Here is a 24,081-nt window from a genome sequence, read left to right on the forward strand (position 1 = left end):
TGATGTCTAATGGCCAGCTGTGGGGGTATCGGTTTGATTACCTGGCCTGTAGAGTGACCCTCTATACGGTAGCTGAAGGAGAAGAATATACAGACCAGACTGTAGGCTTGGACTATGGTGTTGAAGACTGGTCGGTTTTTCGCAAGGTTGTGTGTCCTGAACTGGGCCTTATCACCAAGGGGTATAGTGTGTTCACGGGCCACGAGACCCGTTGGGAAGGTACCCCTGACTCCTCAGGACGAATATTTCACAGGGTGAAAATACAAAGACAGAATGGACGTCCGTGCGGCTGCGTGGAGTTCTATATCGGCACCGAGGAAATCCGAAACCAAAACATTAGGGAGGGGGGCCTGACTGGTGATTCCAGACTGCGTCTGCTTATTCCTTTTAAAAGTTGGGATGTAATGGAATTGAACATGTTGCAGGCGTTGGATGCTCTCTTTGTACAGAGCCAACAGCGGCAGAGCATTGTTCATTTAAAGAAGTGCATAATATATACGAATCGTAAAGATTACGATTCAAAAGAGCCTCAAGAAGATACAGCGTCAGAAGAAAACTAAGTAAGCGGATGCTTTAACCACGCCCAGATACCCAAAGGCCTGGTTCTACAATAAAAAGAAAAAAGCAGACAGTTCTTCATTTCATCATACACCATGGATATCCAGACCATCTACGAGGACGCAGCTACGTCATGGGGGCCCGACACTAAGGACTCAATGCCACGAAGCCCTACACTCTACTCCCCCCTGGCAAGACCCGAGACACCCCCTACATTTACACAACCTGAGGATGTGTTTGATGGGGTGGCCAGTACTATTTTTGTGGACACAATCAAGGCTTCTGTAGCTACACTTTTAGACGTGGTGATTGGCGAATATATACGAGAAAAATGCATCGGCTGTGAGATCAATCATCCCAGCCAGCGTCGTCATCCTTGCCTCTACGACCCTCCTAGATACTACTTTTTCAATCATTTTGAGGAGCTGGTGAAAAGACTGTGGTCCTGCCGGTTTATACCAGCGCTGGTCATCGCCCTGGAGTCTATGGGTCTTGTGCCGTCTATCCCTAGAGTTTACGGGGTAACCGAAGCCTTCCTACATGAACTGAAGGAGGCCATCTTCATCCACGAGAAACTCAAAGAAATCCGACACACCCTGGTGGACGACAACAAATACAGGGAAGCTGTGGTGGCTGATGTGATGCTTTTCTGGCTCAATAAATCCCAAGAGACCGAGTGACATTTTGTTATTTAGACGTAAAGCTATGGGTAACTATGTGTCTACGATGTTGGAGCGAATAAATACATTTTTTCTTTTGAGAGACCTTACAAATGTTATGCAGCAGATTATTGAAAATAAAGTGAACAATGTATCGTTCTACACGACACACAATACCTGGGCTAATGTAGAGCGTTTGCTGAAAATGGAACAAATCATGAATCATGTACGACATACGGGGGATAGTATGCAATGGACACAGATGGTATCCAGAATTGTTGATGATTCTGAAGAAGTAGAAATAACTTTGGCTAAGATTTTACATTATTTGTTTGAACCACCATTTAATGTGAACGTGTATCATATTTGTTGTTTATATACTTATATATCCGACGTGTGTGTTTTAAAAATTCAGCGACACAAACCTGTAAATCTAAACCATATATACAGGGTGTTGCATGCTGTGATTGTTGAGAAAACTGGGACTTGTATCTTGCAACAAATCCTGAATTGGTTGTATACGTAATACAAGGTGTTAAAAAATAAAAATTCACAAACTGAAATGTTGTCGTTATTTGAAAGTGGCTCATTAACGTTATTGTAACTCAGAGAGGTAAGAAGGATGGCTGAGCAGCTGTTGAAAAACATTTATTATAATCCCGCTAACCCCGGGTCTTATGGTGGTAAAGAGCGTTTACAGAGAGCTATAGCCGAAGAAACAGGTAGCCTGTTAAGCGATGCTAAAGTGAATGAGTGGTTATCAGAGCAGGATGCCTATACTCTCCATAAACCTGTAAGAAAACAATTTCCAAGAAATAGAGTTTTTTCTACGCATCCCTTATCCCAATTTCAGGCGGATCTATGTGACATGCAGGCCCTTGCAGATAAAAATGATGGAAATCGCTACATGCTAACGGTTATAGATATTTTCTCTAAAGTAGCCTTTGTAAGGGTGTTAAAAAATAAGAGCGGGGCCGAGGTAACCCGGGCCTTTGACTCGATCTTGAAGGCAGGAGGCGCACCCAAGAAAGTGCAGACTGATGGCGGAAAATAATTTTTTAATAAAACATTTCAGAAGCTAATGAATAAGTATAATATAGTACATTTTGCTACAGGTTCTGATTTGAAAGCTTCGGTTGTGGAACGCTTTAATAGGACTTTGAAGGAGCGGATGTGGAGATATTTTACAGCTCACAACACACATAGATATATCGATATCGTTCAGGATTTAGTACAGGGGTACAACAACAGCTACCATAAGAGTATACGTATGAAGCCCTCTGAGGTGTCTTCTGAAAACTCTTTTCAAGTCTTTAAAAATCTGTATGGTTTGTTCCCACTTCGCCGTAAGAAAAAAATGACTTTTAAATTCCTAGTGGGTGACTTGGTGCGTATATCGAAGTTGAGGGGTGTTTTCGACAAAAAATACGAACAGCTCGGAGTTGTTTACCGTTACAGAATGTCTGCCACGCATACCCCCGGTCTACAAGTTAAAAGATTATGACGGGGATCTTATAGAGGGATCTTTTTATGAGAAGGAATTACAGAAGGTCCAGTTGGGTAAAGACAAAGTCTTTCACGTGGAGGAGATTCTAGATCAGAAGAGAGAAAAGGGTAAAAAATGGTTGCTGGTCCGCTGGAAAAACTGGCCCCAAAAGTTCAACAGTTGGGTATTGGAGCACGATGTGGTGGATGCAACGGGTGTTAACTTAAACCCTCAGTCAGGATAACTAGCGCATCATTCGCGTGTACACAGTTGTGCATCATGGAACACAGCGGCTTCTACCTGACTCTCCCCAGTAATGCGTCTGCACATATATACCGTAATAATCAGAGTTCGAATTATACAACCAATTTTCCAAAGCCTATAGAGTTATCAGAGGCTTGGGAAGTAGGTCTCAGCGAGATTACATACCCCCATAGTTGGTATAATATCAAAGATAAGGACCGTGATTTTTATTGCAAAAAGTTATCGGAACCTGCGAAACTTATTAAGCTTAAAAAAGGTTTCTATAGAACCGTCGACAGGATCGTCGCAGAGTTGAATGAACACCTAACCCTGAACAGGATGGAAATATTCCTATTCTACAACCCTATCCATAAAAGGATACAAATCTCAGGGCCTGCTAACGGTGGTATAAAGACCAGCGGTAATTTATCCTACATGTTGGGGATGGGTCCCAATAAATGGACGTATGTGAAAGATAAATTATTCCCATTCCCTGCGGATATACATGCAGGATTTTACAACATATTTGTGTATACGGACATCATAACCTATCAAAGGGTCGGAGACACATGTGTGCCCCTCCTGCGAACAGTTCATATAGACGGAAAGGATGGGGACATCGTCACTGTCAATTATGACAAGCCGCACTACGTACATGTCAGCAAGAAATATATTGAAAACATTCTGGTTGAGCTTAAAACGGATCAGAACGAAAACATTGAATTTACTTATGGTAAAACGATTGTAAAACTCCACTTTAGACCCACCAAAACCTCTCTACATATATAATATTTGGTATTATATTTATAAACATAATACAAATAAAAGGGTTATGGAGCACCATCAGCTCGACCCTAACCGTTATGTTTCATACTATGTGGATCAAGTGGGTAATGGACTACCAGGATATCATGGAGCACCGACAATGTACGGTGCGGGGATAGGGGGTATATTTCGTAACCTCTTTAGGATGGTTTTACCGTTTATGAAGAGAGGCTTCAGCATAGCCAAACCACATTTAAAATCAGCGGCTAAAAATATAGTAAGTGAGGTTGTAGCAAATGCTATGACCCGAAGGGCGTCACCAGATGTGGAGCATCAAGAAGGCTCGGGGCTTATGATATTGTCTCGAAGGCCAAAAAAGAGACCCCCAGGTTTAAGACGCAGGCCGGCACCTAAAAAGCGGAGGTTAACTGTTAAAAGAACCTCAGTAAGTCAAAGACGTGGTAAAGTGAGGAGGTCTGGACCAAAAAGAATACTAGGAAGTATTTTCTAAAAGAATAAGTGACATGGCTCTTTTACACCGAATGTCCTCTGAAGCTATAAAGACAGAACTCGATCTTTTCACGGCACCGTTAACCCAGCATTCAATAGACAGGTCCAGTTATGTGGAGATTGCCCCCCTCTCGGCTATTACAGATAAAGGGCCTATCGAATTTTTCATACCAGGCCACGGTGACAACTATCTGGACCTCAACAACACCTTGGTGCATTTACGTCTAAAAGTGACCAAAAGAGATGGGTCTAATATTGCAGGCGATGCCAAAGTGAGTCTCATTAATTACCCCTTGGCCACCATCTTCTCCCAAGTGGATGTGACTTTGGGTGAACGCCTAATCAGTCAAAGCAGCGCCACATACCCTTATAGAGCCATCATGGAGTGTTTGCTAAACTACTCCGAAGACACTCTCAAAACACAATTTAGCGCCGGGTTGTTTAGCAAGGATACTGCAGGAGCCGCTATGGAATCGACAGACCCTTCCACCGGTGCAAACAAAGGACTGGCGGCACGTGCTCGCTACTGCGCCGAATCTCGAGAGTTTCATTTGCTAGGCCCTATACACTCTGACATTTTCTTTCAAGAACGGTTACTCTTAAATTCTGTGGATTTAAGATTAAAATTAACCAGGGCCAAGGACGAGTTTTGCCTGATGTCTCCCCAAGACGGGGATTTTAGTTTGAAAGTGTTGGGGGCCACCCTTTTTATTAAAAAAGTGTCTGTATCTCCGGCAGTACGCCTGGGTCACTCACATGCTTTGATGAAAGGAAATGCCCTTTACCCTCTCCAAAGAATTACCATGAAAACCTTTAGCATACCTGTGGGCAGTAGAATCTGCAGTCAAGAAAACCTATTTCTAGGCCCTTTACCTAGATATGTGGTTATAGGTCTGGTTGATCACGCCTCTAATACGGGGAGTTTAGATAAAAAAAACTTTAATTTTCAACACTTCAATGCAGAGTATGTAGCTCTCTGTCAGGACGGACGTCAGGTTCCGGCTAAGGCTTTCCAACCCCAATTTAATAACAACATATCTGTGCGAGAATTTTACAATCTATTCCTGGCTACAGGGCGACATCTCAAAGATCTCTCTTTGCCTATTGACAGAAATGATTTTGCAGAGGGTTACACGTTGTATGCTTTCAATTTATCCCCTGATGATGACACCTCAGGAAATCTGTCTGTGATGTCCCAAGGTAACCTCAGGCTGGAAATGCGTTTCCGTACACCTTTAACATGTACAGTTAGCATGATTGTTTACGCATGCTCTGATTCAATCTTGGAAGTGAATGCCCGAAGACAGGTCTTAGTGGATTATTATTAAGGACCTTTGAGCAAAGACATGAATACCCAAGAGTTGGAAGGGCTCATGAGCCGCTTGATTGGAAAACAATTTTGTGGAGTGATGGCGTGTGATGAATTACCTATTGAGATATGGCCTGAGAGGCCTGCAATGTTTATTGTCAATACCCATCCTAAACACAGGCCTGGTGAACATTGGCTAGCTATGACCTTAGAACAGGAAGGTGGAAGAAAAATCTCAACTTTTTTTGATTCCTATGGCTTTCCTCCCGGTTTTTCCCATTTCCCTAAATCTATTAAAGATTTTTTGACCCTAAACGGTTCAAAGATCTACTACAGCATCAAACAAGTGCAAGATAACCTTTCCACTACATGCGGTCACCACTGTGTATTTTACCTGTGCCAAAGAGCCCGGGGAGTTTCTTTTGAAGATGTTATGTCTCTTTATAAGGAGGATTTAAGAAGTAATGATAACCTTGTATCTTGTTTTGTTAGAAAATATCAAAAGTGTTCAAATGTGTGTCCTTTAAGAACGCGTAATCAAGGCGTATGCTCACGTCATATGTTTCAAGAATGCCACAAATGTTAAATTGCTTATTTTTCAAATAAAAAATTTATTGAATTTAATCATAGTCATTCAAAAGTCATTTTCAAAAGTCTAACCACCCCGAGAGATCGGGATTAGGAAAAGGTCCTGAGACGTTCATGGGAGTAAATGAGTTAGCATCATCGCTTTCATAGGGGGACGGTGTCGTTGGGGCATCTTTAGGGGTGCTGTATCTCGTTGAAGGCTTTTGTTTTAAAGCGTGAATCTGTTGACGAAGCTTATGGTTGGGTACACCCGAGAGGGGAATGTTGAGGATTGCCAGGGCCTTAAGAAACTGACGCCAGCCGGGAGGCCTTCGGTCATCAGCAACCTTGTGGGCAGCCGTGGTACTTTTAAGCAAGTCCAGCATATGGGAACCCCTGATAACAGAGCCCTGAAGGATAAACTCTCCAGAGTCGTTCCAAGCAGCTATCCCCTTTGAGTCTTTTATCTTGTTCATAATGTATTTAACATTCTTCCTGTTACGTAAAGGCACATGGGTCAGTAGGTCATGCATAACTTTATCTTCAAATGGCATTTGAGCTTCACCAGACATATGATCTTCACTAGGTAAGATCGCCGGTACAGGCCTTACAGGGGCATGGCTATCGCTAGGTTCGACATCTGTTAAAGGGTCCGGTAGGGAAAGTGTTAAATGGTTAGTCTCTCTCTCCCCTTGCTTTACCAGAGTCAAATACCTTTGCATTAGGTTTGTGTATTTTTGAATCTTATCATAGGGGTTCAATCCTTTTCGGTTCAAAACATCCTTCATGGCCGTATCCAAATCATTTCCCGCTGTTTGTCTGATATCTTCAGGACCATGCATTTGTTTTTTAAGTCTATCCAACTCTTGTTGAGGCACCAAGTACATTTTAGTGGCCATCACACCGCGTGTTCAACCCCCACGTCTGGCCGCAACAGTCTGGGGGTTTTCTTCTACCTTTACTCAGTATAGCCGTGCCCTTCATCACCAGCCTTATTGCGGCCAGACGTGGGGGTTGAACACGCGGTGTGATGGCCACTAAAATGTACTTGGTGCCTCAACAAGAGTTGGATAGACTTAAAAAACAAATGCATGGTCCTGAAGATATCAGACAAACAGCGGAAAATGATTTGGATATGGCCATGAAGGATGTTTTGAACCGAAAAGGATTGAACCCCTATGATAAGATTCAAAAATACACAAACCTAATGCAAAGGTATTTGACTCTGGTAAAGCAAGGGGAGAGAGAGACTAACCATTTAACACTTTCCCTACCGGACCCTTTAACAGATGTCGAACCTAGCGATAGCCATGCCCCTGTAAGGCCTGTACCGGCGATCTTACCTAGTGAAGATCATATGTCTGGTGAAGCTCAAATGCCATTTGAAGATAAAGTTATGCATGACCTACTGACCCATGTGCCTTTACGTAACAGGAAGAATGTTAAATACATTATGAACAAGATAAAAGACTCAAAGGGGATAGCTGCTTGGAACGACTCTGGAGAGTTTATCCTTCAGGGCTCTGTTATCAGGGGTTCCCATATGCTGGACTTGCTTAAAAGTACCACGGCTGCCCACAAGGTTGCTGATGACCGAAGGCCTCCCGGCTGGCGTCAGTTTCTTAAGGCCCTGGCAATCCTCAACATTCCCCTCTCGGGTGTACCCAACCATAAGCTTCGTCAACAGATTCACGCTTTAAAACAAAAGCCTTCAACGAGATACAGCACCCCTAAAGATGCCCCAACGACACCGTCCCCCTATGAAAGCGATGATGCTAACTCATTTACTCCCATGAACGTCTCAGGACCTTTTCCTAATCCCGATCTCTCGGGGTGGTTAGACTTTTGAAAATGACTTTTGAATGACTATGATTAAATTCAATAAATTTTTTATTTGAAAAATAAGCAATTTAACATTTGTGGCATTCTTGAAACATATGACGTGAGCATACGCCTTGATTACGCGTTCTTAAAGGACACACATTTGAACACTTTTGATATTTTCTAACAAAACAAGATACAAGGTTATCATTACTTCTTAAATCCTCCTTATAAAGAGACATAACATCTTCAAAAGAAACTCCCCGGGCTCTTTGGCACAGGTAAAATACACAGTGGTGACCGCATGTAGTGGAAAGGTTATCTTGCACTTGTTTGATGCTGTAGTAGATCTTTGAACCGTTTAGGGTCAAAAAATCTTTAATAGATTTAGGGAAATGGGAAAAACCGGGAGGAAAGCCATAGGAATCAAAAAAAGTTGAGATTTTTCTTCCACCTTCCTGTTCTAAGGTCATAGCTAGCCAATGTTCACCAGGCCTGTGTTTAGGATGGGTATTGACAATAAACATTGCAGGCCTCTCAGGCCATATCTCAATAGGTAATTCATCACACGCCATCACTCCACAAAATTGTTTTCCAATCAAGCGGCTCATGAGCCCTTCCAACTCTTGGGTATTCATGTCTTTGCTCAAAGGTCCTTAATAATAATCCACTAAGACCTGTCTTCGGGCATTCACTTCCAAGATTGAATCAGAGCATGCGTAAACAATCATGCTAACTGTACATGTTAAAGGTGTACGGAAACGCATTTCCAGCCTGAGGTTACCTTGGGACATCACAGACAGATTTCCTGAGGTGTCATCATCAGGGGATAAATTGAAAGCATACAACGTGTAACCCTCTGCAAAATCATTTCTGTCAATAGGCAAAGAGAGATCTTTGAGATGTCGCCCTGTAGCCAGGAATAGATTGTAAAATTCTCGCACAGATATGTTGTTATTAAATTGGGGTTGGAAAGCCTTAGCCGGAACCTGACGTCCGTCCTGACAGAGAGCTACATACTCTGCATTGAAGTGTTGAAAATTAAAGTTTTTTTTATCTAAACTCCCCGTATTAGAGGCGTGATCAACCAGACCTATAACCACATATCTAGGTAAAGGGCCTAGAAATAGGTTTTCTTGACTGCAGATTCTACTGCCCACAGGTATGCTAAAGGTTTTCATGGTAATTCTTTGGAGAGGGTAAAGGGCATTTCCTTTCATCAAAGCATGTGAGTGACCCAGGCGTACTGCCGGAGATACAGACACTTTTTTAATAAAAAGGGTGGCCCCCAACACTTTCAAACTAAAATCCCCGTCTTGGGGAGACATCAGGCAAAACTCGTCCTTGGCCCTGGTTAATTTTAATCTTAAATCCACAGAATTTAAGAGTAACCGTTCTTGAAAGAAAATGTCAGAGTGTATAGGGCCTAGCAAATGAAACTCTCGAGATTCGGCGCAGTAGCGAGCACGTGCCGCCAGTCCTTTGTTTGCACCGGTGGAAGGGTCTGTCGATTCCATAGCGGCTCCTGCAGTATCCTTGCTAAACAACCCGGCGCTAAATTGTGTTTTGAGAGTGTCTTCGGAGTAGTTTAGCAAACACTCCATGATGGCTCTATAAGGGTATGTGGCGCTGCTTTGACTGATTAGGCGTTCACCCAAAGTCACATCCACTTGGGAGAAGATGGTGGCCAAGGGGTAATTAATGAGACTCACTTTGGCATCGCCTGCAATATTAGACCCATCTCTTTTGGTCACTTTTAGACGTAAATGCACCAAGGTGTTGTTGAGGTCCAGATAGTTGTCACCGTGGCCTGGTATGAAAAATTCGATAGGCCCTTTATCTGTAATAGCCGAGAGGGGGGCTATCTCCACATAACTGGACCTGTCTATTGAATGCTGGGTTAACGGTGCCGTGAAAAGATCGAGTTCTGTCTTTATAGCTTCAGAGGACATTCGGTGTAAAAGAGCCATGTCACTTATTCTTTTAGAAAATACTTCCTAGTATTCTTTTTGGTCCAGACCTCCTCACTTTACCACGTCTTTGACTTACTGAGGTTCTTTTAACAGTTAACCTCCGCTTTTTAGGTGCCGGCCTGCGTCTTAAACCTGGGGGTCTCTTTTTTGGCCTTCGAGACAATATCATAAGCCCCGAGCCTTCTTGATGCTCCACATCTGGTGACGCCCTTCGGGTCATAGCATTTGCTACAACCTCACTTACTATATTTTTAGCCGCTGATTTTAAATGTGGTTTGGCTATGCTGAAGCCTCTCTTCATAAACGGTAAAACCATCCTAAAGAGGTTACGAAATATACCCCCTATCCCCGCACCGTACATTGTCGGTGCTCCATGATATCCTGGTAGTCCATTACCCACTTGATCCACATAGTATGAAACATAACGGTTAGGGTCGAGCTGATGGTGCTCCATAACCCTTTTATTTGTATTATGTTTATAAATATAATACCAAATATTATATATGTAGAGAGGTTTTGGTGGGTCTAAAGTGGAGTTTTACAATCGTTTTACCATAAGTAAATTCAATGTTTTCGTTCTGATCCGTTTTAAGCTCAACCAGAATGTTTTCAATATATTTCTTGCTGACATGTACGTAGTGCGGCTTGTCATAATTGACAGTGACGATGTCCCCATCCTTTCCGTCTATATGAACTGTTCGCAGGAGGGGCACACATGTGTCTCCGACCCTTTGATAGGTTATGATGTCCGTATACACAAATATGTTGTAAAATCCTGCATGTATATCCGCAGGGAATGGGAATAATTTATCTTTCACATACGTCCATTTATTGGGACCCATCCCCAACATGTAGGATAAATTACCGCTGGTCTTTATACCACCGTTAGCAGGCCCTGAGATTTGTATCCTTTTATGGATAGGGTTGTAGAATAGGAATATTTCCATCCTGTTCAGGGTTAGGTGTTCATTCAACTCTGCGACGATCCTGTCGACGGTTCTATAGAAACCTTTTTTAAGCTTAATAAGTTTCGCAGGTTCCGATAACTTTTTGCAATAAAAATCACGGTCCTTATCTTTGATATTATACCAACTATGGGGGTATGTAATCTCGCTGAGACCTACTTCCCAAGCCTCTGATAACTCTATAGGCTTTGGAAAATTGGTTGTATAATTCGAACTCTGATTATTACGGTATATATGTGCAGACGCATTACTGGGGAGAGTCAGGTAGAAGCCGCTGTGTTCCATGATGCACAACTGTGTACACGCGAATGATGCGCTAGTTATCCTGACTGAGGGTTTAAGTTAACACCCGTTGCATCCACCACATCGTGCTCCAATACCCAACTGTTGAACTTTTGGGGCCAGTTTTTCCAGCGGACCAGCAACCATTTTTTACCCTTTTCTCTCTTCTGATCTAGAATCTCCTCCACGTGAAAGACTTTGTCTTTACCCAACTGGACCTTCTGTAATTCCTTCTCATAAAAAGATCCCTCTATAAGATCCCCGTCATAATCTTTTAACTTGTAGACCGGGGGTATGCGTGGCAGACATTCTGTAACGGTAAACAACTCCGAGCTGTAACCTTGTTCGTATTTTTTGTCGAAAACACCCCTCAACTTCGATATACGCACCAAGTCACCCACTAGGAATTTAAAAGTCATTTTCTTCTTACGGCAAAGTGGGAACAAACCATACAGATTTTTAAAGACTTGAAAAGAGTTTTCAGAAGACACCTCAGAGGGCTTCATACGTATACTCTTATGGTAGCTGTTGTTGTACCCCTGTACTAAATCCTGAACGATATCGATATATCTATGTGTGTTGTGAGCTGTAAAATATCTCCACATCCGCTCCTTCAAAGTCCTATTAAAGCGTTCCACAACCGAAGCTTTCAAATCAGAACCTGTAGCAAAATGTACTATATTATACTTATTCATTAGCTTCTGAAATGTCTTATTAAAAAATTATTTTCCGCCATCAGTCTGCACTTTCTTGGGTGCGCCTCCTGCCTTCAAGATCGAGTCAAAGGCCCGGGTTACCTCGGCCCCGCTCTTATTTTTTAACACCCTTACAAAGGCTACTTTAGAGAAAATATCTATAACCGTTAGCATGTAGCGATTTCCATCATTTTTATCTGCAAGGGCCTGCATGTCACATAGATCCGCCTGAAATTGGGATAAGGGATGCGTAGAAAAAACTCTATTTCTTGGAAATTGTTTTCTTACAGGTTTATGGAGAGTATAGGCATCCTGCTCTGATAACCACTCATTCACTTTAGCATCGCTTAACAGGCTACCTGTTTCTTCGGCTATAGCTCTCTGTAAACGCTCTTTACCACCATAAGACCCGGGGTTAGCGGGATTATAATAAATGTTTTTCAACAGCTGCTCAGCCATCCTTCTTACCTCTCTGAGTTACAATAACGTTAATGAGCCACTTTCAAATAACGACAACATTTCAGTTTGTGAATTTTTATTTTTTAACACCTTGTATTACGTATACAACCAATTCAGGATTTGTTGCAAGATACAAGTCCCAGTTTTCTCAACAATCACAGCATGCAACACCCTGTATATATGGTTTAGATTTACAGGTTTGTGTCGCTGAATTTTTAAAACACACACGTCGGATATATAAGTATATAAACAACAAATATGATACACGTTCACATTAAATGGTGGTTCAAACAAATAATGTAAAATCTTAGCCAAAGTTATTTCTACTTCTTCAGAATCATCAACAATTCTGGATACCATCTGTGTCCATTGCATACTATCCCCCGTATGTCGTACATGATTCATGATTTGTTCCATTTTCAGCAAACGCTCTACATTAGCCCAGGTATTGTGTGTCGTGTAGAACGATACATTGTTCACTTTATTTTCAATAATCTGCTGCATAACATTTGTAAGGTCTCTCAAAAGAAAAAATGTATTTATTCGCTCCAACATCGTAGACACATAGTTACCCATAGCTTTACGTCTAAATAACAAAATGTCACTCGGTCTCTTGGGATTTATTGAGCCAGAAAAGCATCACATCAGCCACCACAGCTTCCCTGTATTTGTTGTCGTCCACCAGGGTGTGTCGGATTTCTTTGAGTTTCTCGTGGATGAAGATGGCCTCCTTCAGTTCATGTAGGAAGGCTTCGGTTACCCCGTAAACTCTAGGGATAGACGGCACAAGACCCATAGACTCCAGGGCGATGACCAGCGCTGGTATAAACCGGCAGGACCACAGTCTTTTCACCAGCTCCTCAAAATGATTGAAAAAGTAGTATCTAGGAGGGTCGTAGAGGCAAGGATGACGACGCTGGCTGGGATGATTGATCTCACAGCCGATGCATTTTTCTCGTATATATTCGCCAATCACCACGTCTAAAAGTGTAGCTACAGAAGCCTTGATTGTGTCCACAAAAATAGTACTGGCCACCCCATCAAACACATCCTCAGGTTGTGTAAATGTAGGGGGTGTCTCGGGTCTTGCCAGGGGGGAGTAGAGTGTAGGGCTTCGTGGCATTGAGTCCTTAGTGTCGGGCCCCCATGACGTAGCTGCGTCCTCGTAGATGGTCTGGATATCCATGGTGTATGATGAAATGAAGAACTGTCTGCTTTTTTCTTTTTATTGTAGAACCAGGCCTTTGGGTATCTGGGCGTGGTTAAAGCATCCGCTTACTTAGTTTTCTTCTGACGCTGTATCTTCTTGAGGCTCTTTTGAATCGTAATCTTTACGATTCGTATATATTATGCACTTCTTTAAATGAACAATGCTCTGCCGCTGTTGGCTCTGTACAAAGAGAGCATCCAACGCCTGCAACATGTTCAATTCCATTACATCCCAACTTTTAAAAGGAATAAGCAGACGCAGTCTGGAATCACCAGTCAGGCCCCCCTCCCTAATGTTTTGGTTTCGGATTTCCTCGGTGCCGATATAGAACTCCACGCAGCCGCACGGACGTCCATTCTGTCTTTGTATTTTCACCCTGTGAAATATTCGTCCTGAGGAGTCAGGGGTACCTTCCCAACGGGTCTCGTGGCCCGTGAACACACTATACCCCTTGGTGATAAGGCCCAGTTCAGGACACACAACCTTGCGAAAAACCGACCAGTCTTCAACACCATAGTCCAAGCCTACAGTCTGGTCTGTATATTCTTCTCCTTCAGCTACCGTATAGAGGGTCACTCTACAGGCCAGGTAATCAAACCGATACCCCCACAGCTGGCCATTAGACATCAACACTTGATCTTTCAGCGCATTTGCTGGCGGTATTTGGGTTCTATACACATTTAAAAAACGTTTTTTTGGAGCATCATATATTGCGGGTTGATACTTTGCCCGTGCTCTATGGACAACCCTAGGGCCTGCTTCAGTTGTTACAGTCATCACTGCTTTGTCACCGATCCCAAATTCCATGGTTATTCTTAAGATCTTGTACAGGCTTAAACAGGGATTGTTCCGGGGCTTTATAAGGCTGTGCCCCTGACATTAGTGTTTCCTAGACAACAACCCCGGAGGGCTATAAGCTATAAAATAGGCCTTACTCTTTGAAATGTTCAGCACACACACCCCCAACCACCCCACCCCCCTCAAACCAAAAGGGGGGTCAGGACAGGAAACCCTGGGCTTGCACGCGTCAGCAGAACATCAGCAGAACATAGGGTCATCAATCATTTTTTTTTTGAAACCACGCCCCCCCTCAAACCAAAAGGGGGGTCAGGACAGGAAACCCTGGGCTTGCACCACGTCAGCAGAACGTCAGCAGAACATAGGGTCATCAATCATTTTTTTTGACAGCTGGACTTAGGGTCATCAATCAATATTTTGACACGTGACATCTACTTTAATCTCTCTCAGGTTGAACTGCCCTAGAGACACCAGAACATCAGGTTGAACTGCCCTAGACTCACCAGAACATCCAGTTGAACTGCCCTAGAGGTACCAGAACATCCAGTTGAACTGCCCTAGAGACACCAGAACATCAGGTTGAACTGCCCTAGAGACACCAGAACATCAGGTTGAACTGCCCTAGAGACACCAGAACATCAGGTTGAACTGCCCTAGAGACACCAGAACATCCAGTTGAACTGCCCTAGAGGTACCAGAACATCAGGTTGAACTGCCCTAGAGACACCAGAACATCAGGTTGAACTGCCCTAGAGACACCAGAACATCAGGTTGAACTGCTCTAGAGACACCAGAACATCCAGTTGAACTGCCCTATAGACACCAGAACATCAGGTTGAACTGCCCTAGAGACACCAGAACATCAGGTTGAACTGCTCTAGAGACACCAGAACATCCAGTTGAACTGCCCTAGAGACACCAGAACATCAGGTTGAACTGCCCTAGAGACACCAGAACATCAAGTTGAACTGCTCTAGAGACACCAGAACATCAGGTTGAACTGCTCTAGAGACACCAGAACATCCAGTTGAACTGCCCTAGAGACACCAGAACATCAAGTTGCAAGGAACTCTGTAGATCATCCCATACATGGGGTGCAAAGAAACTGAAAGCAGATTTAAAGAACTATGTGGAGATTGAAGGAATCTCCAGAGTTAATCATCCCTGAGTCTGCATCTGGAAACGTATTTCCCCCCCCCCCCCCATAGATAAACCCAGTATCTCCCTGCCCTCCAGACCCCACCACAACACCCAGACCCACACACCCAGACACCCACCCCCACACTCAGACCCCCAACACAACACCCAGACCCCCACCACAACACCCAGACCCCCACCACAACACAGACCTCCACCACAACACCCAGACCCCAACACACAGACCCCCACCACAACACCCAGACCCCCACACACAGAGCCCCACCCCAACACCCAGACCCACACCACACCACCACACCCAGACCCCCACACCCCCACCCCCACACCCAGTCCCCCACCACAACACCCAGACCCCCACACCCAGACCCCCACACCCAGTCCCCCACCACAACACCCACACCCCCACCATAACACCCAGACCCCCACCCCAACACCCAGACCCCTACCACAACACCCAGACCCCCACACCCAGTCCCCCACCACAACACCCAGACCCCCAGCACAACACCCAGACCCCCACCCCCACACCCAGGCCCCCACACCCAGACCCAGACCCCCCACACCCAGACCCCCACCACAACACCCAGACCTCCACACCCAGACCCCCACACCCAGACCCCCACCACAACACCCAGACCCCCACCACAACACCCAGACCACCACACCCAGACCCCCACCACCACACCCAGACCCCCACCACAACACCCAGACCCCCACCACAACACCCAAACACCCACCACAACATCCAGACCCCCACCACAACATCCAGACCCCCACCACAACACCCATACACAGAACACCACACCCAGATCCCCACACCCAGACCCCCACCACAACACCCAGACCCCCATCACAACACACATACCTCCACACACAACACCTCGTCCCCCACACCCAGACCACCACTACAACAGCCAGACCCCCACACCCAGACCCCCATCACAACACCAAGACCCCCACACCCAGACTCCCATCACAACACCCAGACCCCCACACCCAGACCCCGACCACAACACCCAACCTAAGTGATCATATAGTCCTCACCCCCAATGACTATAGTCATTACATAGTGTGACTAAAAGACCCAAGTACAGCTTTGCCCCATTGGGTGAGTGACATTAGTCTTATAACCCCCAAAGACCACACATTACCCACTGGGCACAGATGTCAATTCAACGTCTATTCCACGTTAGTTCAGTGTAATGTCATTGAAATGACATGTAAACAACATTGATTCAACCAGTGTGTGCCCAGTGGGAATGCCCTGTACCATCACAACCTTTTGAATAAGACAGGACATGATTCTTTACAATAATAATTGTGTGGGTGCTTATATTTGTCCTGTTACACAAAAGTGTGTAATAGAAAATATATATATTTTTTGCATATCCCCTACTCCACCCAAGACACTCGCAGGGAGTTGGATCACAGCAGGGGGTCATCATTGTACATCACCCCTGGAGCAACTAGGTTTAAGTGCCTTCCTCAAGGCCTGTGGAGCAACCTTTCAGTTACTGGTCTAACGCTGTAGCCCCGAGGTTACCTGCCGCCCCTAACTGTCTCCACATGTGTATGTGTTAGTCCCAAATGAAACCATATTACTTTTGTCCAGGGCCCATAGTAGTCAGCAGTAGCGGTACTAGTAGTAGTCAGTAACACATTTCAAAATTGCAATTCTACTGTTGCTACTCTCAACAGTAAGTTGACCCCAAATGTATTTATTTTTGGGGGGTCAGGGGCCCCCTAGCATCCGTGGGACCCTAAGCAGTTGCTTATGTCTCTTATGCCTAGGCCCTGCACACACACACTGAATCCCTCCCATCTTGCATACTCTCCTCGCTCCTCCTTCGCTCCACCCTCTTGTTCTTTCCCTCTATCTCTTTCATTTTCTCCATCTCTCTCTCTCTCTCTCTCTCTCTCTCTCTCTCTCTCTCTCTCTCTCTCTCTCTCTCTCTCTCTCTCTCTCTCTCTCTCTCTCTCCTTCTCTGTCACACTCTACACCTCTCCAGGTTGCTTTCACTTTCACACTGCCTTTCTCCACTTGACTGGACCTTTCTGTAACACACACACAAACAGAATGTTTTTTCACTCACTCAGTTTCTCTCTATCTCTCGCTCCCTCTCCTGCCTCGTGTCCTTCTTACAAGCTGATCTGAGTTTATCTCTGACCTTGACTTCCTACCTGTGACCTCTCCAGCCATCTGATTGGCAGCTAACCATCCTCTTATAGTCTCTGATTGGCAGGTGCCCCAGGAAACCATGCCTCTCCCATGATTGGCAGGTTGTCTTTCTCGCCTCATTGAATCAGCAGCGTTACTCACTCTTCCTCTGACAGTTTTGATCATAGACTGAAACACTGACGTCAGCAGAATCCAAAACCTCATATTTTAATGAGAGAAGAAAATGAAGTAAAAAAAAATAGAAAGATTATGTGTCATGAAACCAAAGGAAGATCTTCTTGACACCATAAAAGTTACAAAACTAGAAAGAGGATGATATTTGGACATTAAATAACATTAAAGACACAATTATTACAGATATTTACACTGTAATAAATACATTGTAATAGAGGGATTGTGAGGCATTGTATAAGGATGGATGCTCCCTCTAAATACAGATGTAGGATCTTCATTTGATCACTCTTTTAAAAATCATCTGCATAAACATATGTCACACTGTTTGATTGATTGACAGGGTCTGATGAATACACTACTTCTAATACAAAACATATAGTTAGTACAAAGAATCAAACATTAAAAATGTGTGTTTATAACATAAGAACATAAATTCAGAATCCGATTACAGAACAACAACGACACAGTATCAATAAAACACATTTTCTTTTCAGTTTCAGTCCATTTTTGACATTGTTTCTAATCAGGGCTTCTGTACCAGGCTCTGGTATGAATATGACCCTGTGAACGACAGCTGCCTATTCATTCCTTAGTCAGAACATTATATGACTCAGATGACGCAGATAGATAGAGAGAGAGGAAAGAGGAGGCAGAGATATAAAGAGAGTGGAAAAATTAGGCAGAGAGAGAGAGGAAATATGTGGCAGAGAGAGAGAGAGGGGGCAGAGAAATAGAGGGGGCAGACAGATAAAGAGAGGGTGCAGAGAGAGAGGAAAGAGGAGGCAGAGCGAGAGAAAAAGAGGAAAGAGGAGGCTGAGAGAGAGAGAGAGAGAGGAGGCAGAGAGAGATAAAAAGAGGAAAGAGGAGGCAGAGAGAAAGAGAGAGAGAGATGAAAGAGGAGGCAGAGAGAGAGGAAAGAGGAGGCAGACAGAGAGGAAAGAGGAGGCAGACAGAGAGGAAAGAAGAGGCAGAGAGAGGAAAGAGGAGGCAGAGAGAGAGATGAAAGAGGCGGCAGAGAGAGAGGAAAGAGGAGGCGGAGAGAGAGAAAAAGAGGAAAGAGGAGGCAGAGAGATAAAGAGAGAGGAAAGAGGGTGCAGAGAGATAGATGAAAGAGGAGGCGGAGAGAGAGGAAAGAGGAGGCAGAGAGATAAAGAGAGAGGAAAGAGGGTGCAGAGAGATAGATGAAAGAGGAGGCGGAGAGAGAGGAAATAGGAGGCAGAGAGAGAGGAAAGAGGAGGCAGAGAGAGAGAGAGGAAAGGGGGGGCAGAGAGAGAGAGGAAAGAGGAGACAGAGAGATAGAGAGAAAGAGGAGGCAGAGAGAGAGAGAGGAAAGAGGAGGCAGAGAGAGAGATGAAAGAGGAGGCAGAGAGAGAGATGAAAGAGGAGGGAGAGAGAGAGGAGAGAGGAGACAGAGAGATAGAGAGAAAGAGGAGGCAGAGAGAGAGAGAGAGGAAAGAGGAGGCAGAGAGAGAGATGAAAGAGGAGGCAGAGAGAGAGGAAAGAGGAGGGAGAGAGAAAGAGGAGAGAGGAGGCAGAGAGATAGAAAGAGAGGAAAGAGGAGGCAGAGAGAAAGAGAGAAGAAAAAGGGGAGGATGGGTTGAGTGTAATAAATAGAAGACAACAACAAATAAATATGTAACTCTGAACATGCAACTGAGAGAAATATATGCAACTCTGAGAGTAATATGCAACTCTGAACAAGCAAACGTGCGAAACAAATATTTAAAGGAGACATTTAAAGGTAATAACCGATTGAGCCGATATATGCAGTGTTTATCGTGAATGTAATACCCGGGAATGTGGGAACATTGCCTTAAAAAGAGACGTTGTCTACAAGCGCCATTGGATTGAATCCCGGCCTAACTGTCAATATAGACACTTAATGATGGTGCCATACCTCTTGTTGACTGAAGATTCTGAGGAACAGGTACAGCCGTGAAATTAGTGTTGCCTTTTTCACTGTCAGATAAAGTATCACTACACAGTGTACTTCCACGTCCCAAAAATAGGGATTGTTCAGTCAGAGAGCTGAGAACTTAGGACGGAGAAGCTTAACATGGAATCAGGTGATCTCATGCACTTCCTGGAAAGACACGTCCATGTCCCTCTTCATGCAGAATCTTCATCTCATCCCTCAGGGAACGGTTGGTCCGTGCACAACACAATCAATTGAAAAGAATGAAAGAATTATTGTATGATTCATTCAGCACAACCAAGAACAACGTTGAGTGCATTAGTCCAGTGTTTCCCAACCCTGGTGTCACGGCCGTCAAAAGGACGAGACCAAGGCACAGCGTGCTATACGTACATTCTTCTTTATTCTAAGAATGAACACTGAACAAAACTAACTAAATAACTAAATGAACCGTGAAGCTATACAAATGAGTGCTGAACAGGCAACTACACATAGACAAGAACCCACGAACACAAAAGGGAAAATGGCTAGTGTTTCCCAACCCTGGTCCTCCAGTACCCCCAACACTACACAGTTTCCCAACCCTGGTCCTCCAGTAACCCCAACACTACACAGTTTCCCAACCCTGGTCCTCCAGTACCCCCAACACTACACAGTTTCCCAACCCTGGTCCTCCAGTACCCCCAACACTACACAGTTTCCCAACCCTGGTCCTCCAGTAACCCCAACAGTACACAGTTTCCCAACCCTGGTCCTCCAGTACCCCCAACACTACACAGTTTCCCAACCCTGGTCCTCCAGTACCCCAACAGTACACAGTTTCCCAACCCTGGTCCTCCAGTACCCCCAACACTACACAGTTTCCCAACCCTGGTCCTCCAGTACCCCCAACACTACACAGTTCCCCAACCCTGGTCTTCCAGTACCCCAACAGTACACAGTTTCCCAACCCTGGTCCTCCAGTACCCCCAACACTACACAGTTTCCCAACCCTGGTCCTCCAGTACCCCCAACAGTACACAGTTTCCCAACCCTGGTCCTCCAGTACCCCAACAATACACAGTTTCCCAACCCTGGTCCTCCAGTACCCCCAACAGTACACAGTTTCCCAACCCTGGTCCTCCAGTACCCCAACAATACACAGTTTCCCAACCCTGGTCCTCCTGTACCCCCAACACTACACAGTTTCCCAACCCTGGTCCTCCAGTACCCCAACAGTACACAGTTTCCCAACCCTGGTCCTCCAGTACCCCCAACACTACACAGTTTCCCAACCCTGGTCCTCCAGTACCCCCAACACTACACAGAGTCCCAACCCTGGTCCTCGAGTACCCCCAACAATACACAGAGTCCCAACCCTGGTCCTCCAGTACCCCCAACACTACACAGAGTCCCAACCCTGGTCCTCCAGTACCCCCAACACTACACAGTTTCCCAACCCTGGTCCTCCAGTACACCCAACACTACACACTTTCGTTGTAGCTCTTGACAAACACACCTCATTCAACTCATTGACTTGATGATTAGTTGACAAGTTGAGTCAGTTGTGCTTCTCTAGTTTTACAATATAAATCTGTACTGTTGGGGGTACTCTAGGACCAGGGTTGGGAAACACTGCTTTAGTCAATATGCATACAGTGAACTTGGACTCAAATAGAACAAATATCACCATTATTTTACCTAAACAGATTAAGTGTTGCAGATGTCCCTCCTTCAGTTCACCAAACTCCAAAGTGATGTCCAGCAACGGACCTCCTTTTGTGTACTGCATGTGTTTCAGAAGTTGACTGCAGGGTTTCCAGTTCCTGTAGTGGTCCTCCAGAATTACATTGCTCTCACACACCCAGCGGAGTCCAGACACTCATAGCACCCTTTGGGAGACCTGTGCCTGAGGTAACTAAAAAAGTAGTGTACAAAATGTCAAAGGACGAAGTGGTTGGACGAAAGGACAACTTGGCAGCGATTACAGCTTCAAGTCTTCTTGGGTAGGACGCTACATACTTGACACACCTGTATTTAGGGAGTTTTTCCCACTCTTCTCTGCAGATCCTCTCAAGCTCTGTCAGGTTGGATGGGGAGCGTTGCTGCACAGCTATTTTCAGGTCTCTCCAGAGATGTTCGATCAGGTTCAAGGACAAGGACATTCAGAGACTTGTCCCGAAGCCACTCCCGCGTTGTCTTGGCTGAGTGCTTAGGGTCATTGTCCTGTTGGAAGGTGAACCTTCGCCCCAGTCTAAGGTCCTGAGGACACTGGAGCAGGTTTTCATCAAGAATCTATCTGTACTTTTCTCCGTTCATCTTTGCCTCGATCCTGACTAGTGTCCCAGTCCCTGCCACCCCCATGCTTCACCGTAGGGATGGTACCAGGTTTCTTCTAGACGTGACGCTTGGCATTCATTCCAATGAGTTCAATCTTGGTTTCATCAGACCAGAGAATCTTGTTTCACATGGTCTGAGATGAATAGAAAACATTGTTTGACTCGTTTGGACGAACTTTGCTGGTAACTTTTTGGAATGCTTTGTATGCATGTTGAAGGACTGGATTATTGAATTCAATGGTGCCAACTAAACTGCGTTTTTGGGATATAAAGAACGACTTTATCGAACAAAACGACCATTCATTGTGTAGCTGGGACCCTTGGGATTGCAAACAGAGGGAGATATTCAAAAGTAAGTGATTTATTTTATCGCTATTTGTTATTTCGTGACGCCTGTGCTGGTTTGGAAAATATGCTAACGTGAGGCACTGTCCTCAGACAATTGAATGCTATGCTTTCGCCGTAAAGCCTTTTAGAAATCCGACAACGCAGTTCGATTACCAAGATTCTAAGCTAAAGAATCATGTATGACACATGAATGTTTAATATTATGATTTTGAATTTTGAATTTGGCGTGCTCCGATTTCACCGGACGTTGTCGAATTTGATCCCGCTAGCGGGATCTCCACACTAAGAGTAGATCAGGTGTTAAATAAACTGGAAAGGAGATTGGAGACTTTAATACATCCCACTGGGCACCAACGTTATTTCAACGTCTAGTTTTGATTTACATTTAGTTGAGTTGTCAACAAACGTGAATTCAACGTGACAATAACAAAACATTTCACCACGTCATTGGATTAAGGTTAAAACACCATATTAATCTTCACCTTCTGCTCCTGGCCAAGTGCTTATTCTATGATGCAATCCCAGACCACTACTGAAGATGGATTTAAGGTCTAACCTGAAGCCAGTTTGTGGAGCCTGAGTTTAGGGTTAGGTTTTGTAAAGCACTTTGTGACAGAAACATTTGTAAAACAAAATAAAACTCTATAAAAGTGTATTGATTGATTGATTGTACTGTGCAGCAGGGTTGGTGTTAATTTAATTCCCTTTCAATTCAGGCAATTCAGGGAAACTGAAATTCAATTTAGTTGTACTGAAATGATGCAGTCAGTGGCCCAACATGTACATGATCCTACTTAATGTATATTCTCTTACTCCCTCTAAGCTGTACCCGTGTGCCCGACATTTTTATAATTGTGGGGGTGTGCCAAGATGGAGGTGTGGGGGCTAGTCTATCTCTCCTCCCAGACAGAGCTGCCTCTCAAAATGGCCTCCCCTCCACCCCAGAACCGGAGCCGTCGGCCCAGCCCCAGCGAGGACCAGGATGAGGAGGAGCCAGTGGACCAGATGATCAGCAGGACAGGCTGTATAGAGCAGCACTATGCCGTCCAGGAGGGCATGGCCGACCACCAGGACTGGATGAAGTTTCCGAGCCAGGTCCAGACCTTCAAAGACTGTATGATGATCTTCCAGAAAGCCTGGAAGGAACAGCTGATGAGGCAGGCTCAAGCAGCAGCAGTGTGGGACACAGAGTCTCCTTAGAAGAGCAAAGACTGGTTGGTGTTGATCAATCAAATTCCCCCTTTTTGTGTAGTTCAACGCAGGGCCTTAAGTACAGTCCCACATGTTGTTACAGACGCTATGCACAAGGTGGCAGTATGACCTCAGTTTTCTCTGAGCAAGGAGAAGGACATGTATCAATCACAGCCACATTCTCACAGTCACATTAAAATGAGAGACTATGATCGCACGGAGGGACACAGTTTTATTTTGAAAAAATGATATTTATACGATTGTTTTCTGTCAAAGATCATACTGAGTGTAAAATCCACAATCGTAGCACTCCTACACCCAACCTCCTTCCCAACCTCTCATCTCTTAGCAACAGCTGTGTTCACCTTGCTTTTCGTACAGCTTTCTAATAACTCCCCGTCTTTAAGTAGGGGGGAATTCAGACCCAAGTTACATAAATTGAGCTTCCTTATTTATGCACCTTTCTCTCCACGTATTCTGACCATGAAATGAAGCAGG

General features: G+C 44.6%; 2 protein-coding genes across 2 annotated transcripts; both read left to right on the forward strand.

Moving 5' to 3' along the window:
- The first annotated feature begins 653 nt into the window (after positions 1-653).
- Positions 654-16,483, forward strand: LOC120021139 (extensin-like). The gene is made up of 2 exons (XM_038964778.1): positions 654-810; positions 15,789-16,483. Exons 1-2 carry the CDS (start codon positions 654-656, stop codon positions 16,481-16,483), a joined length of 852 nt encoding a protein of 283 aa, XP_038820706.1.
- A 6,833-nt stretch (positions 16,484-23,316) lies between these two features.
- Positions 23,317-23,592, forward strand: LOC120021140 (cytochrome c oxidase assembly factor 4 homolog, mitochondrial-like). The gene has a single exon (XM_038964779.1). It carries the CDS (start codon positions 23,317-23,319, stop codon positions 23,590-23,592), a length of 276 nt encoding a protein of 91 aa, XP_038820707.1.
- Positions 23,593-24,081: the final 489 nt, after the last annotated feature.

The sequence above is a fragment of the Salvelinus namaycush genome, chromosome 26 (assembly GCF_016432855.1).
Source record: "Salvelinus namaycush isolate Seneca chromosome 26, SaNama_1.0, whole genome shotgun sequence".
Classification (NCBI taxonomy): domain Eukaryota; kingdom Metazoa; phylum Chordata; class Actinopteri; order Salmoniformes; family Salmonidae; genus Salvelinus; species Salvelinus namaycush.

What these genes read in the sequence shown, in the direction of transcription:
- LOC120021140 (XM_038964779.1), top strand. Translation starts at nt 23,317, where the DNA reads ATGGCCTCCCCTCCACCCCAGAACCGGAGCCGTCGGCCCAGCCCCAGC.
- LOC120021139 (XM_038964778.1), top strand. Translation starts at nt 654, where the DNA reads ATGGATATCCAGACCATCTACGAGGACGCAGCTACGTCATGGGGGCCC. An exon ending in TGTGTTTGATGGGGTGGCCA is followed by an intron (nt 811 to 15,788) that starts GTACTATTTTTG and finishes CCCCACACCCAG; the next exon opens with TCCCCCACCACAACACCCAG.